Source organism: Pituophis catenifer, unplaced genomic scaffold, assembly GCF_029215685.1.
Source record: "Pituophis catenifer annectens isolate HBS135680 unplaced genomic scaffold, rPitCat1.0.hap2 SCAF_11, whole genome shotgun sequence".
Classification (NCBI taxonomy): Eukaryota; Metazoa; Chordata; class Lepidosauria; order Squamata; family Colubridae; genus Pituophis; species Pituophis catenifer.
The window spans coordinates 27,750,087-27,766,443 of record NW_027256891.1 but is presented as its reverse complement, the minus strand read 5'-3'; the positions used below and the strand labels follow the sequence as shown (position 1 = coordinate 27,766,443).

Sequence of the window (16,357 nt, the reverse complement as noted above, 5' to 3'; positions counted from 1 at the left end):
TTTTTCTTGATCTCGGAGAGCGACACCTGACGTACCTTCTTGTCTCTGGGATGGTTCAGTTGGTAGTTTAAATAAAGGTGTGTTTTTGCTCAAAAGCAACGGTGAAAGTGTGGATCCAGAGATGCCTTTTCCCTTCTGTTACTGTTTACTATCGGGAATGGCCATGATGGTGGATTGAGGGCTCCGACATGCATTAAAAACAGGTGGAGTTTGGATTGCACCGATGGCCCCAGTTCTCACGGTACCTGCAGCTATTCCCCCCCCCCCGTAGACCATGCTTGACTGGCCACTTTTAACTTTTGGTTAGTTTTGTTGCGGAAACCCAGTTTGCCCAGGTTATTTTATAATATTTTAATAATCAGGTTAACTATTGTGCATATTAAGACCTTAGTCCAGTCTCGGTAGGTGGCATGGCTTGGGTCCCATGGCCTGTCAAAAGAAAAATGCATGACATGTCAGGGAGGAACGCTTCACACCGCCTGCTAGAAAGTCTCGTGATTAAAGGACTTCCTTCAACTGGAAGGTCTAACAGTTCATGACGCACTAAGCTGTAACCAAGCACATGGGATGGATTTATGCACCACGGAAGGTGCCAAAAGCGGCCGTCTGCCCTCTCTGCCCCCCTGAATCTTGGGAGGCTGCGGTAGCTTTGCCAAATGAGATGATGAGGCCGATTTCTCCTCCTTGCCTAAAATGCCAATGTTTGCAGTGTTAAGCCCCCTCCCCGTCCCCATTTGCGGCGGCTCAAGACCAGCTGGCAGGCAGCACAAGAGGTCACAGCCAAGAGGCGGGAAGGAGGAGGGCGTGACTTGGAACAGCCGGCAGGGGGGGAAGGAGCGTCTCCTCGGCACGGCGGGCTTGTTTTGGCGGCAGCGGATTGGCCGCCTGCTTATGTAAGGGCCCCAAGAAAGAAAAGAGAAGGGGCACGCGGGCCGCGAGGCCTTGTGGGAGTTGTAGTCGCAGAAGCTTGGTGGTGGGGCGCCTCGCTCCGGCCGAGCGCCCGTCCGCTCGCTTTGCCTGACGGGAAAGCGAGTCCCTGGAGGCGCGGAGAGGCGCGGCGCACGCGCGGAGGGGGCCCCTGCCCGCCTGCCTCGCCTGTGGTAAACAGAGTGCCGCCGAGGCGGCGGGCTGCTCTCGTGGCTCCGCGCTCGCTCGGCTGAGGAGCGGCCAGGCCGCGTCGGGAAGCGGGCGAAGGCAGCAGCGAGCAGCGAGGCCGGACGGGGGGAGCCCGCGGCGTCGGTCCCGGAGTTCCGCGGGCGCTTCCCCGCCGGGCGCCCGGCCTGAGGCGCTGATGTGGCGGCGGCGCTGAGGGAGGCGGCGGGAGCGGCGGCGCCATCATGGCGGAACCGGCCGGGAGCCCCCAGGCGGCCGAGTCCTCCTCCTCCTCCTCCTCGCTGGCCGCGCTGGACCCGGAGTTCCCCCCGCAGAGCCGGCCGCGCTCCTGCACTTGGCCGCTGCCCCGGCCCGAGCTGGTGGCCGTGGTGGGAGCGGAGCCCGGGGAGGCGGCGGCCAGCCCCGAGGAGCCGGGCGTCGGGGTCGGCGGGGAGGCCTGCGGGGGCGCCTCGGGGTCGGCGCCGGGCTCTGCGCCGGGGGCCGCCGGGGGGTCGCGCAAGGGCGGCGCGGGGTCTGGCGGGGCGCGGCGGAACGCCTGGGGCAGCCAGTCCTACGCCGACCTCATCAGCCAGGCCATCCAGAGCGCCCCGGACAAGCGGCTGACCCTGGCGCAGATCTACGAGTGGATGGTCCGCTCCGTCCCCTACTTCCGCGACAAGGGCGACAGCAACAGCTCCGCCGGCTGGAAGGTGAGCCTCCCTCCCACACACCACACACCACACACCACACACAGCCCACTTGGGCAGCTGCGACGGCCCTGCGAGGGAGGCCGGGCTGGGCCTGGGAGAGCGGCCTCCCTTTTCCTTGGCGGTATTTATTTCCAGGCTGGTTTTGCACGGCTGCTGCCTTTAAAAAGAAAAACAAAACACCCCGAGAATTGCTTCGGTGAAGGAGGCCTTGGCTCTCGGCCCTTTGCAGCCTTTCCCCACTTTATCAACTTGGCAGGAGAAGGCTCTCCTGGAACCTGAAAGTTAGCCTGTTCTTTTTTTAAAAAAAAAAAAACCACACACACACACACACACAGACACACACACACACACCACACACACACACCACACACACACACTGAGTTCTGTGTGATAAAAAATACTGCATTGCCAAAGTATCCGATTTTTCCCCCCCTCTTGAATCATTGCGATAGGAATGGAAAGGCGGTAAATTACACACTTTTCCCAACTCTTTTTGGCAGGGTAAAAAAGAAAACCCACAGGATTTCTGGTAAATTCTAAAAAAACGGGCAGGGAGGGTCTGATGTTTTGAGGGTGGTTTCCCTGCCCCCCCCCCCCCCCCCCCCGCCCCGCAGGTGCATTGTGGAAATTCTGGCATTGTTTCATCAGAAAGCAGCTTTTAGTGCCAGCTTGCAAACCTGTTGCGTTTGTATAGAAAACAGCTCTGGAAGGCAGGGTTAGAACCGGGCAGTTCAGCAGCACCGGCTATTCCCCATGTCCCGCCACATATTTGGAAACGGGCAGCTCATCTTTGGGTCAGTGTGCAGCAGCCCCTCATTTGTTAGCTGTCCAAGTTACTTGGAACGGGGATTTAGTTTCCAGAGCTTCAGGATAAAGTGCTGTTCTAAAAATGGAACATTTCTGAGCATGTGCAGAATGCCAGCTTTAGGAAACCTGCTGCTTCCTGGAACCTGCTTTTAGACGAGGTGGGGTTGCTGGTCTCTATAGATTGGCCTGCCTGGTGGCTTTGCCATCTTGCAGGGTTCCTGGTGCCAAGGGTTTTGAAGTCGTCTTCCGTCCTGCCAGGTAGGGCAACTGCTTCCTTTCTGGTTAGGGAGGAAAAAAATCACAAAGGCAGGTGGAGAGGACACCCAACAAGCCCAGCTACAGATTGCCCCACTTGCTGCAGCTGCTTGGCCTTGAGCCCGTTTACAGCTGACACGCTGGAACTCTTTAATCTTAACCCTTGTACCAGTTTCAGCCCAGGTTGAAAGGACGGTGGATTGAACGCCATGTGTCCTGGCAATATTGACTCCCGCAGGGTGTCTCTGGGCAGAGAGGCCTGGGATTGGCTCTCCCCGCACTGCCCTGATTATTGCCATGGCCCAGATACCCTGCAGTGCTACTGCAAGGGCAAAGCAGTGTGGGGAGGTTCACCTGATCAGCCGGTGAGAGGACGGCTTCGGTGGCTGGAAATTAGAAAGGGAGGACAAGGAAGCTGCTCCCTGCAGGCCTTGAGAAAGGCCCAGAAATGTCTGCAGGCTTCTTCTCCCCCTTGTGTCTCCTTTCTCCCCAGCCTCCGAAAAAGTAAATGTAGGATTGGGCTGGGGGCTGTTCCTTGACTTGGGAAGAGATTTACAGCTTTGTTCCATTTTGTCTACTCAATGTCCAGTCATTCTAGACAGACAATCTGGATATAATAAATAAGTGCCTGGCTTGATTTGCCGTGAAGATTTCTTAAATCTTGACTTACATGCTCAGGACGGATCCCGAACAGTCATCAAAGGGTGGACTTTGGGAAGCTGTGCAGCAGATGACTCCCCCCTTCCCCCCCCCAATGTTGTGCTCTTTCCTCTTGAGCTTGACCCCGCAGTTCACTTTGTTTCAGCACTTCCAAGAAAAGCCACTCCCTGCCCCCTTTGTAAATGTTCTCAGCTGTTTCTTGGAAAGGCAGGAGTCCAGTCTAGGACTCTCTGCCAGTGTCGCACAACTTTCTCAGTCACAGGCTTCAGCTCTTTGTCACCCAGCTGGGCTGATGCTTAATATAAATATCTCCTTCATAGCGGGCATTCCTAGCCCTCCCAGCCCTCCTTTCAGAAAAGACCTCTGAGCCGAGAGCGGACATGTCTCTTTGGCTCTGAGGAAATGCAGTATGGCTGGAAAAAATTTTTTTTTAAAGGCTCTTTTCAACGTGACTTGTGTTCCTTTGAAAAATTGACAGTGCCAGCCATAAAGGCAGTTGACGTTTTCAGTGGCTGATTGTCTCTGTTCTGAGAGCACCAGATGTGTGAATTATCCACTTTTTTAAGAGTGTGCATATATGGTAGAAATTTGTTTGGCCTGGAAATGCCATCTTCCTTTACAGGGAGAAGCTTCGTAGCCCTGCTTAGGACAAAGCCTTTGTTTAGGGGAGGGTCTGTCTCTGTTGGTTTTAAGGATTCGTTTATGACTGATGCTGGGGAGGGAGGGGGTGTCCTAATCATGTAGCCAGTTGTCTTTGCTGTTCTGGAATGCAGAGGTTTATGAATGACGGCCCTTTCGGTTTGAGCAGAATTTAAACTCAGGGTGGCTCAGCCTTTTTTTTTTAGGGGCATGAAGATGCTGAATCATGGAAGTTCACTAACTACAGGCAATTATTGAACAGTCATTTTTTTATGACAGTGTTTGGCTACATTCTGTACAGTATCATGCAATTTAAAATGGGAAATTTTTCTGAGGTGCAGATGGAAGAAGCCCGGCTGTGATTTGGAACTGATGACATGAAACTCTGTGCTGAGCTGCTCCTGTGCTGATTGCAAGGCGAGAAAGACAGGCGTCTTGATCCCTGCACTTGCTATCATAGTTCAGTGTAAGATGAAGATGTGCCAAACCTGCTCTAACACTCCTTTTTGGCCTCTTCAGAGGACCGCTGCAGGTTGCTGTTGGCTTTGAATGCTTGGGAATGGGCTTGGTGGGTGACAGAGAATTTAAGAATGAACTGAGTTAAAAGGAGAATATTCAAAAAATGCAGCACAGGGTAGTTGCATCTCCTTATTAATGGTTTATAGATAACTTTTTTACATTTCCCCCTTACCGCATCCTTAAAGCTCAGGAGGGAGAAAGAGTGGGTTTCTGTGCTTTCCCTCCCCTTAAGAGCCTCTTCGTTTCTGGGCTGAGCAGGGATGAGGGAGGCTACGCTGCATCCTTCCTTTTTCAGTGAATTTATTAAATGCAGAGAAGGCATGGTGGTGCCTTGGGAAAGCACCAATAGGAAGGTCTGACTTTTTTTTTTAACGGAAACTTATAAGTTTCTACAGTCATATAGGATACTTATATGCTGATTGCAATGGCTGGGTCCATATAGCTCTCTAAACTTCAAATGAACAAGCTACTATTATGGCTTGAGTTGATGTGTGAATGCAGCCAGCAATATATCAGTGCACTGCTTCTCGGTATCACCAGGTTTCTGGGTTATCAGTTACCGGTTCAAGGAGGAGAAGGAGGTTTTGGTGGGGAGGGGGAGGATTGAACAAAGATAAGGAAGCAAATAGAGTTTCAACTTGGTGATATTTCAGGGCAGTTAATGCTAGAGAATGCAGAGAGGATATTATCAACCAATGTTTCCTGGCTGAAAGAGTAGATAAAAAAAAAAACAGGGTGTGCTTAACTGAATCAGAATAGGACAAACATGCCCCACCCCAGAGCCAGTTGGGTTCAGAGTCCCAGCAGGCACTTTCCCACTCCTTCCTCCTGCTGCTCGCTGCTCCTGGTAACCCAAGTGGAATTCTCTTCCTGTAGAAAGGTTCCCCCCTGGAAGGAGCCTGTGCAGAGAGAGGCAGGTGGGAGCTGTATCTGCCCCCAGTGGCTTCACCGGGATCCTGAAGCTGGCGCTCACTGACGACTAGGCAAAACGGCTCAGTTGGGTGTCTGTGAACTTCATGTAATCTGCCGGCTAAGGATGATCTCTGGCTGTGCTAATATTGCTGCCCAATTTATTCCTTGCTTCCACACAACAAGAAGCTGTTTTTTTCCCCAGTCATCCTGAATGTGACTAGAAATTGACACCTTGCCTTGTACAGCTAAGTCCTCTCTCCTTCTGTTTTTAAGAGTTTGATGAAACACACTTTCTCTCCCTATCAATCCTACAAGGCAGGCTGGCTGAAGAAACAGGTGCCATGTAGCCCTAAAATTATTTTTATTACAGTGCCTGTAATAACAGAATCTTGTATGTCTGAATGTGCTTCCCCTTCCTTTATTTTAGGGATTTCCCCCCTAAATCACATTAAAATAAATAAGGGAGGATGTTAAGCAAGGATCTCCTTACAATCCCCTGCTGGCTTTGAACAACCACAATTGTGGGGAAGCCAACAGGAAGTTGCAAGTCCCAGGCAGCTCTCTTGCAGGTTGGCAAGCAGGTGAGTGACTGCTGTGGGGGAAGAGGATGAGTGAGACTTTGACATAGCACAAGGTGCAGCAGGGGGCACCTACGGGCGTGTGAGGGGCTGGTGCAGTGCCAGTGCAGAGAGGCTTGGCATGGCTGCTGCCAGGCATGCGAGATTTACCTGGGCAAGTTGCAACCTTCTCCGCATGCTTTCCCATGGACTTTGCTTTGATTTGGGAAGCGGCAAATGGTGATCAGATGACCTTGGGATGCTACCACCGTCATAAGTTTGAATCAAGTGCCCAGATTGTGACCGTGTGTCTGTGACAGGTGCTGGGCCAGCCAGAACCTCAAGGACCAGTTGTAAGTACCCCTTTTTCAGTGCTGTACTAACTTTGGCCACTCAACAAGTGGTTGTTATCCAAGGACTACCTGTAAATAGATATCCCCAAATCTCGCCTGCAAGGATCAAGTGAAACAATCCAGTGAGGTGAGGGATTGGCGATTTCCATACAAAATTACATGGTTAGAGAAAAGTTGTTTTCTGTTCGGTTGAAGAACCCGGGGTGACCAGTGCGGCTGTGATGCCGCCAGTTGTGCAGTGTGGCCAGCAGGCTGCCCTCAGAACATTAGATCCTTGTCTCTGGTTTCTGCAGTCAGCACGATATTCCTTGGCTGTGTTGACTTGAACTTTTCCAGCTCCGTTGCAGAGGGCAAATTCCTTCCTTGGCAGACGCTTCTGTAGGAGCTGGCAATTTGATACAGGAGATGCTTTTCCTTCCTCCCAGGAATGTCTGAGTGTTTGGCTCATCAAACCATCATTTCCTGTCTGTCCTGGTGAGGACAGTTTGCCCCAACCAGCTGCCAAACGGTTGTAGGTTTGGAAGCTCCTGAATGAACTATTGCCACTCAACCCTTTTAAGATCCATTCTAGGGGCCAACTGTAGTATCAAAATTGTGTTACAAAAATTGTGTTTGCCTCGTGGTGCAGAGAGGGGTGCTTTTTAGAGTGCTGCTTTTCCACCACTTGATATCCTGAAGTAGAATGACAGTTCTCAAAGTAATAAGCCTTCTTCCAAAATGGTATGTTTTCAGGTCATCAGGACTAAGAAACCCACATCAGAAAATGGGGGAGTGGAGGAGCTACAGAGGCTACAGAAGCGCAAAGGATCTTCTTTTTTTAAAAACATGATTTCTTTCCCCCATGAAATTACCCAGTAACAGAACTTGCTGTTTGGAAAGGGGTATCAGGTAACAGGCTTGTAATCCTGAACTTGTTTTAAAACAGACTCTAGTTTGTTCACGGGTCTCCAAGTTTTCCATTTTCCTTTTTCTCAGGGGTTAAGGTTTGTTGAAGTATTGATCAAACATTTTGCCCTGAATGTGTGATCTAATTTAATGATTTGAACCTGGACATTTTTAGAACCTTCTGGCTGGGCTCACCCATCCACTAAGCTTGTTTTTTAAACTTTTGCTTTTGTTTTAAAGTCACAATTGATTTATAACCATGCTAAGCGAACAGCAAACCAGAGTAGAGCTTGGCAGAGTGTGTGAACCTGGTTCCTCTCGCCCTCTGTCCTAAACTATTTTGCTTTGCCATAACTTCTGGCTGTTCTTTGGGGAGCGATTCCTACTTTTTCCACTCTTTTGCACCCAAAAACTGTGTGGCTCAGTCTTACGACGTTCGTTTGCTTGTACCGTACTGATATTTTGGATCAAGACAGATGGTTTTGGCGTAAGGGAGCCTCCTCGGTCCTGAAGAGACGAGACAGCCGACTTCCTCTGCTTGGGCTGTTCCTTCATTTCAGGCTGACTTTGGGGCTGTTGGCCTGAGAAGAGAAGCCGAGGCTCTCAGTCCCAGAGCTGCCCTGTTCTTGGGCCAAAGAGCTCCTTTGACGCAAAACTGAGCACTCTGCGGTTCTGGCAGACGAGGCTCTTCCCCAGAAGCGAAACCTGACTAGTATCCTTAGGAAGTTACATGCTGTTCCCCACCTCTTGCTCTCAAGTCACTCTGTCACCGGGCCAGAATCTGCCGGTTATGCAACTAGGTGGTATTCACTTGGGGGGGGGGTCCTGTGGCTGACCGGCTGCTTTGCTGGCTCCTGTGGGATGGAGCTCCGAAGCCATGCGCAGCCCCGAAAACCCCCACGTGGCGAATAAGAATCCTGTTCTAAATCAAGAGCACTCAGGGAAGAAGGAGCTGTGGTTTCTCTTCGCCCCATCACAAGGATTGTAGGGAAGAAGTCTGGGAGCCAAAGAATTCTCGGCTGGAATTTGAAAACAGCTTTGTGGTTTGGGATCCGTGAACTTCTGGCTCCACAGATGGTGGCCAGTTGGCAAGATGGTTCGGGCTGTCCTGGCCAACAAACAGCTAGTAACGCTGGTTAGGGGGCAATGCCAAGGCAAGGCCGCTTGGGTTTCTAGGTAGGCGTAGCCCAGTGCCGTATGTCAGATCTGTGCCTGCTCCATGCCGCTTGGGTGGGTAACAGAGATCCTGTCTTTTCTGTTATTGGCTGTTGGGGTTTGGGCCGAGGCTGCCCAGTTTGCTATTTGCTCTCCCATTCTCTGCACGCCTGGCCTGGAGGCGGATGAATGCCCTTCAGAAGGAGCCACACTGGCTCTGTTCATAGGCAGGGCTGGACCACAATGCAGCCTGTTTGCTTTGGGCTGCTTGATGCGTTGTACACATTCAGCATGCTGCTGCTGCTGCTGCTGCTGCTTGAACCAGTGCTTGGTGCAGGGTATGAACCCGGGCAGTGAAAAGCCAGCAGGGAAATGAGGTGGCAGAATTCTTGCCATTCTTGGGTTTACTAGCATGGCAAATGTCCCAATCCCTGTGCTCTGCAGGGAGGGAAGAAAAGGTCCAAGAAAGAGAAAAGAAAGATAAGAGGGTGGAAGGAGGCAAATGGACACGGTGCAAGGAAACTTGGGGGGAGGGTGCTTGTTGGTCTGCTTTGCCTTGTTGCTCAGGCACCTCCCCCCCCCCAGTACTGTAATATGATAAATCTTGATGGATTGTACTATTTGCATCTGGTGATAATACAGCGGGGATGCTGATTTCCCCACCGTAATGTTTATGTAGTACGATTGAACTGATTAACATTTTATTATTTAAAGAAAAGTATTGGAAAAAAAGAGAAACGGATATCAGTGTTACAAGTGCAAGATTATGTTTATGTATGTTTGTTTATGTAACATAGAAATAGGGGGAAGATGTTTGGCAAGGCTTTCTATAAAGTTTGGTTCTTAGCCTCAGAATGTGCTTAGCAACTTCCTCTTCAGATGTCTTAACTGTATCACCTGGTTGGTATTTTGACTCTAACTAACGTAAAATACACAGGCTGTTACCGTAGGAAGGTGGGAGCAGTCTGACAGGTCAAAGGGCAGCCTGTCAGTGCCCCAAAGGCTGCGGCTGCAGCTGCCACCCAGGAAGCTCTTCGTATGGCCCAGGGGGCTCAGGGGTTGTCTGTTGGGTTTTCTGGGCTTGATCTCACCGTCTGTCCTTCCTGCTTTATTTCCAGAACTCCATCCGGCACAACCTCTCCCTGCATAACAAGTTCATCAAAGTGCACAATGAGGCCACCGGGAAGAGCTCTTGGTGGATGCTTAATCCAGAAGGCGGCAAAAGTGGGAAAGCCCCACGGAGAAGAGCGGCCTCCATGGACAATAGCAGCAAGCTGGCCAAACTGCGTGGGAAAACACACAGGAAGAAGCCGGCCATGGCAGCTGCTCCGGAACCGACGGCCGACAGCCCGGTCTCCCAGTTTCCCAAGTGGCCGGGCAGCCCTTCTTCCCGGAGCAACGAGGACTCAGAGGTGTGGACCAGCATCCGGCCTCGGACCAGTTCGAATGCCAGCAGCGTGGGCCTCTCCTCGGTCCTGGCCGAGCAGGACGACCTGGCTGACGAGGAGCTGCTCCCCACCCTTGTTTACTCCAGCGCCTCCAGCAACGTGCCTCCCACAGTGACGGAGGAGCTGGAGCTCATTGACGGCCTGAACCTGATGTCGGCCAGCTCCTCATCCTTGCTGGCCACTCAGCAGCCGGCCCAGAGGAACCCCAGCTTCCCCTTGCGGGCCCCCAGCTCTGCCGCTCAGGCCTCGGGCTCCTTTGGCAGCTCCCTCTTCAGCCCCATGGACCACCTGCTGCCTGGCTCGGCCGGCCATTTCTCCCAGTCGCTGGAGGAGCTGCTCACGTCCAACTCGCCTCCTGCCAGCGATGTGATGATGACCCAGGTAGACCCGATTCTCCCGCAGAGCGGAAGCCGGGTGAGCAGCCAGAGTTACCTTCTGCTGGGGGACCAGCCATCCAAGCCCAAGATGAGCCTGGGGAGCCTGCTCAGAAAGCCTTTGGAGCAGCAGCTGGAGTCCATTGGGGCCACCGCTTTGCCCTCCACCTTCACCATGACGGCATCTTCTCAGAGCCCCATCGGCCTGTCCGCTTTGAAGACTCCGGGCTCAGCACCGTCTGCCCAGCTGGGCCAGCTGGGCCCCCAGCCCGCTCTGTCTGCCACTTTCCCGGCCTTTGACGGGAATCAGGATAAGCTGCCCAATGATTTGGATGTTGATATGTACATGGAGGACCTTCAGTGCGATGTGGACTACATCATCAGCACCGACCTCATGGACGGAGAAGGACTGGATTTCAACTTTGAGCCCATTCCGTCTACTCCGAGCTACCCGAGCACATCGCAGGCTTCCAATCACAGTTGGGTCCCCAGCTAACTTCGTATGGACAAAGGTATGTACCCGCTGGCTCCTCCCACCCCCATAGCCAGCCCTCCGACCCTGTGGAAGCCTGGATCCCTGCCCCCCTCGCCCCGGTTCCCAGTGTTTCTTGGTTCAGGAAGTACATGAATGGGGCCCCTCCCTTTGGGCAGAAGTTCTTTCAACTGCCATCAGCCAGCAGAGCATTCTCTGTAAAGGGATTCTTGCAAGGCTTAGTGCCGTTTCTGTCCTTGGGGCAAGGGTGAAATGCTCCCGGTTGGGTCTGGTTCACCGAACTGGTAGTAAAAAATGTAAAAAAAAAAAAAAAAAAGTTCCAATGATCATTGGACACGTGATCGTTGGAACGTTTTAAAAACCTTTTTTAGCATTTTTTTACTACTGGTTCTCTGGAACTGGTAGTTAAAAATGCTTTAAAAAATTTTTAAAAAAAAAAGTTCCCAAGATCGCGCGTTGCTCAGCTGATTGTCGGAACTTTTTTTTTTTTTTTTTACACTTTTTAGGCATTTTTTTATTGCTGGTTCTTGAACTGGTAGTAAAAATGCTTTAAAAAAGTAAAAAAAAAAGGCTCTGACGATCACAGCTGTGGCGCGCGATTGTCAGAGCCTTTTTAAAAGGTAAAAAAAAAGGCTCCGAAGATCGCGCGCCACAGTTGATCACCCCCCAACCCCCGCATGCTGTCCTACTTACCCCAGGCCTCCTTTTGGCGTGCACTGCGCCCCCGCGCACCTTGCGTTCAGTGCTTGGTGCACATACGCAGCCAGCGAACCGGTAGTAAAGCAGTTCAGATTTCCCCACTGAAGCCTTGGGGCTAAACGAAAGGCTCTTCTGGTTCCGTCCAAATGAAAATAACTGCCCTGAAGGAAGATGAGGAGGTGGATGGATGAAAGGGGGAAAAGGTTGGTGCTTTCCCGGCTTCTATTTGCATTGGGAGAAAAAGTTCTTCCCAATATGAACAATAGTCCTGGGACATTGGAATTGCCCTGGTTGAAAAAGCTCAATGCTTCGGTTGGGGGTGGGGGGTCTGTCCTTGCTTGGTTGGGGTCAGGTGTCAGCCATTTGTTTGTTGTTGTTTTCTCTAAAACGATGCTTCCTTTCCTCCCCTGCTAAAACGTTTCATCCTTACTTAGAAACAAAGGAATGGTCGGTGGCAACCAGGTGGCCATTTAGAAGTGAGTAGCTCTAACCGTAAGGCATGAAAATCGAACCAAGGGCTGCCTCCTGCAGACCATCTTGGGCCGTTCTCTGTGCCTTTCCAGAAGACGGCTCCCTGGCCCTAAGGCTGCTTCTCTATAGGGGCCCTTGACATTGGTCCCTAGCGGAGTCTTTGGAATGCCGTTCCTATGTAGGGGGATGGGGAGAACCGATTTGGGGGGGGGGGGGCGAAAGAAAGTCAATACTGTTGTTCACCTTTTCCTGTCGTTTGTTTCCCCCTATGCACTAAAAAAACCTGAGCCTTTTTTTCTGCCCCTCCCCCTTTCCCAGTGCCCTTCTGCTTCAGGAGCTTTACACACCCAGAAGAGTCTGGAATGCCAGGAGTTCTGGTGCCCGCCTTGGCCTTGCACGCGGGCTGGGCGCGAGAGGCCAGCTGCCACGGGAAGAGAGAGATCCTGTCCAGTGCCATGTCTTTTCATGAATCCAGCCTACGCCATTCTCCCAGCAGGAGCCTCGGAGAGCGCTTCGCCTCGGCCAGACCCTTCCTGCCCCAAAGAAGCCTTTCCAGCTGATTCCTGCCTCACCTGTCATTTGACTCGGTACACTACGCCTCCATGGATGGGAAGAGGAGCAGCCAGCCTTGGGGCTGCTTGAGTGGAGAAGACCTGTCCTTTGTGCACTTGTCCTGCCTTGAGAGCAGCAGGCGGGGAGAGGCGGGAGGGGGCAAGCTGTCCTCTGGAGCGAGGAGCTCACCGGGCTCGATCTTGACAGTCCTGGCCAAGAGGCCCTCCTGGAAACGCAGGCCTGGCCTCGCCTGGCCTCTCGAGGGCCCCACCTGGACCTGGTCACGGAAAGCACTTTCCTGCAAGCGTGGCTGCCCTCAAGCAGGTGCTAAAAGCCGTTGCTGAGAAACCAAAAACGCCTTCTCTGGGTTTGTCTCTATGCTGCAGTAGAGAAATCGGAAACCTGGACCTGGCCTTAACCAGAGCCCTAATCAGTGTCGGATTTTTCTTCTTCTTTTTCTAACCTGGAAGGGCATTTTATACAGATGAACTATTTTGGTGGCGTTTTTCTATCTTTTCCCTCTTTCGTTTGGACGGGGCTTTTTGTGGTAGCCTCGGGCCCGTTTTACACGTCTCTGTGTCGAGTGCCTTTTCTCCCCTCACTTGGCATGTCAGCAGCTGTGCTATTCCAAGTTGTCTCCAGAACAGGAGGGCGGCTTTGGGGGTGCTTTATAGCTGGGCGGGGAGGAGGGAAAGGGGCACCAAGCTAGCCTTCTTCTTTGGAATTGGGGTAGGTGAGGGGCTGTAGATAAATACCTGTAAAGTTAGCAGCAGATTAACTAGAAGCTTTTGTTAAACAAAAAAATGGGGAGGGGGGGGAGAGAAAATCCTGTCTATATTTTAACAGAAAATCCTATGAAATGATTGGCTAAAAGTAAAGGACATTTTCTTACAGCTTTATAAGTTTTGATACCAGAGAGAACACTAAAGTACGCAATGCCAGGAATTGAGCTGAAGAACGGATGATGGGAAAAATGGGTGGGGGGCAAGGGGTGGGGTTTAGATAAGACTTCGAGTCCCCTTCTCCGAGGAAGGGGGCAGTCCGAGCTCCCTGGAAACACAAGGCTGAGCATCTTGTATTCCTGGGAGGAGTTTTGGGTGCTCTAAGCCTTGAAGGTAGCAAGGTCGCAGCTGCCCCTCTGGACGTGTGGAGCCCTCGACCTCTTGGTGCAGAAGCCTCTGTGGGAGAGGCCACTGCCTGCTGACTGACAGCTTGGGGGTGGCGGGTATGCTTGTTGTATAGCCTGGCTGGCAATACTCAGAGTGTGGCAGGGATGGCAGTGGCTTTGTCCTTCGCATCCAGCATGTTCTCAGGTGATCTGGCCTGCCCTGAAAAGACCGGGGGAGGGAGGGAGGACTGCAGAAACAAAGAGCATCAGAGACCATTTTTCCAGTATTACTTCTCCTTGACGAGGGGAGAGAGGGTGGGCCCTTGGGCATGCTTGGGTATTTCCCAGCAGGGCTGAACGGGAGAAGGTGGGGCTTCAGTGTAACCTGAAAAATCCTTCGGCAAGGCAGTTTCCAGGCGTCCTTCCATTCTTTTCCTGCAGCTGCTGAATGCGAGGAAAGGCCAAAGGTGTGCAGGAGATTTTGCTTGTGTCCCACCATAGAGGGGCAGAGCCATCTATCCAGGCAGCCCTCGGAGTTCTTTCGTGAGGCCCCTCGCCTGCCCTGCTTTGGAATGGGGACTTTCAGAGAAGCTGGCCCAGTTGAGAAGAAAGGGGTGCCAACCGGGAGAGAGGGTGCCCTGGCCTCCCACTGCCAAGAAGCTGTTCTGCCAGTTTGCTTTCTCCAAGCAAGGACTGGCTAATGAGGGGAATGCACTGCTCCCTCCCCTCGTTTGCATGGAGCATTGTAGACAGAAGGGATCCTGATTGGGATCAGAGAGAACCTTGCATTGAGCTGCAAGAAGAGATGCAGAGCTATGGAGATCCTCAGTCATCCAGGTGATGGTTGTCCCAAAGGTGCTTTTTTCCCCCAAAAGGAAACTGGACTTCCTTGGTTTTCTCCTTGAAAACATGTCATCTAGGAAGCTTCTTCAGTTGCCTTTTGGGGGAAAAAAGTACCTTTGGGACCAGAGATAGAGACGTAAATTGCAGTCCGAATATCAGTCTGTAAAGATTGCCAGGCATCTAACCCCCCCCCCCCTTAACAGCTGTGCTAATGGGGGTCCCTGGGTCATCCTGCCCCAGGAAGGTATCGGAACCTTCTGGTGGGTTTTAGTCCTCTCTGCCTTGTGTAAAGGAGGAACCTTCCCCTGCCCCACCCCCTGCTTTTGGGATACCCTGCTTTGCAAGGAGAGCATGTTTCTGCTTTGGAGGAAAGATGAAGGCAGCAATGGGTCTTCTGTGGCATGAGTAATGAGATCTGCTGGGATCCAGGACAAGAGAGACGGGGATCTTGGGGGCTTGATGAGCTATTTCCATCAGGATATTGGTAGGAGTCCAAGGCCGCCTTCATGCAGTTATACATCAATTCTGCTTGCGTGTTTGGCTTTGCGATAGGCTTCTTGGGCATTGTAGTCCCAAAGCCTTGGGGCCTGGAGGTCCTCACCCGGGCCTGGCCTGAGGAGGAACCTTCCGGCTGGCCTCTTTCCAGAGCAGAGTGAGGAGGGGGTGTGTGCCTGCTGTGGGGTTGGAGCTCTCCTGCCTGTCCCTTGGGGACCTGGAGAGGAGCTGCTGGACCCGCCCCAAGGTTTGACTCACCCCCTCCCAAATAAAGGCTCTGTCCCCTCCTGCAACAGGATCACTGTCCAGACATTCTCTCTCTCTCTCCCTTGCCCCAGCCCTCCCCCCTCCCCCCCCCAGTTTTTGTGGATTTGCTGGAGGGCAAAATGTGACAAATAAACCTTTATAATCCTCTGTCTCCATCTTGTACTTCCCATTTACAATTTGCAAGAGAAGTTTGGCAGTGGCCTTTGGAAAGAGTGTCTGTGCTGGAGATCACGAAGGGAATTCTGTGTGTGTGCGCGTGCGCGTGTGCACGCTTAAACTCTAAATGCTGGTTAATGGGAAATGAATGTTGGCAGGAATTGAGCTGGCAAGTGGCAATGCCTGGTTTCTGCTAGAATATCACGCAGTTGGGCACCAAACGGGGTCTTGATTGCAGCCAGGCCCAAGTGAAGCAGTCTTGGGGTGTGGGGGAGGGTCGCAGGTGAGCATCTTCAGGCAGACTTTTTTTCCAGGGTCTCCTCATGACCAACCTGGGGTCTGCAGGGGTCATGAGAGACCTCGTAATAACCAGCTGCATCCTTTTGGGTGCCAGAACGGTTTCATCTCTGGGGGGAGAGCTTAGCTCAGGGCTTGGCGTTGTTTTAGTTAGGGAAGTTCTGGATTCAGTGACTTAACATTTTCCAGTCCAGAGAAATGATGGGGATTCCCCAACATTTCTCTTCTGGACAGGCTGATTTTCCTGAGGAATCGGAGACAGTGTCCCCTGCTGGTCAAGGGTTGCAGTGCAGGAAAGATTACCGTATTTTTCGGCATATAAAATGCACCGGAGTATAAGACGTACCATAGTTTTGGGGAAGGAAAATAAGAAAGCTGATTGGCAGGTGGATCGGCCTCCCGGAATACCCCCAATCAGCTGTTCCCAGAGGTGAATTTTAGCAACAGGTTCCTTGGTTGTGAGCTCTGTGCCTTGCTTTTTTTTTTTTTGCCTCTGAAACTTTTGAAACTCTGTTTCAGAAAAAACTTTTTCCTGCCTCTGAAAGCCTCCGAAACAGAGCTTCAGAAAAAAAAAGCCTCTGAAGCTCCATTTGGAGGCTTTTTTTCTGAA

The 16,357-nt window shown here is 52.0% G+C and overlaps 1 protein-coding gene across 2 annotated transcripts; it reads left to right on the top strand.

Annotated features, from left to right (window-relative positions):
• Positions 1-1,034: 1,034 nt before the first annotated feature.
• Positions 1,035-15,445, top strand: FOXO4 (forkhead box O4). Of its 2 annotated transcripts, XR_011600880.1 has the most exons (4): positions 1,035-1,802; positions 9,663-10,878; positions 11,993-12,034; positions 12,348-15,445. XR_011600880.1 is itself a non-coding variant. In XM_070952134.1 (3 exons), the coding sequence occupies exons 1-2, from the start codon at positions 1,338-1,340 to the stop codon at positions 10,860-10,862; spliced, it is 1,665 nt and encodes a 554-aa protein (XP_070808235.1). In that variant the 5' UTR covers positions 1,035-1,337; the 3' UTR covers positions 10,863-10,878; positions 12,348-15,445. The 2 variants fall into 2 exon arrangements, 1 of the variants encoding a protein (XP_070808235.1); XM_070952134.1 differs by lacking the exon at positions 11,993-12,034.
• The last annotated feature ends 912 nt before the right edge of the window (positions 15,446-16,357 follow it).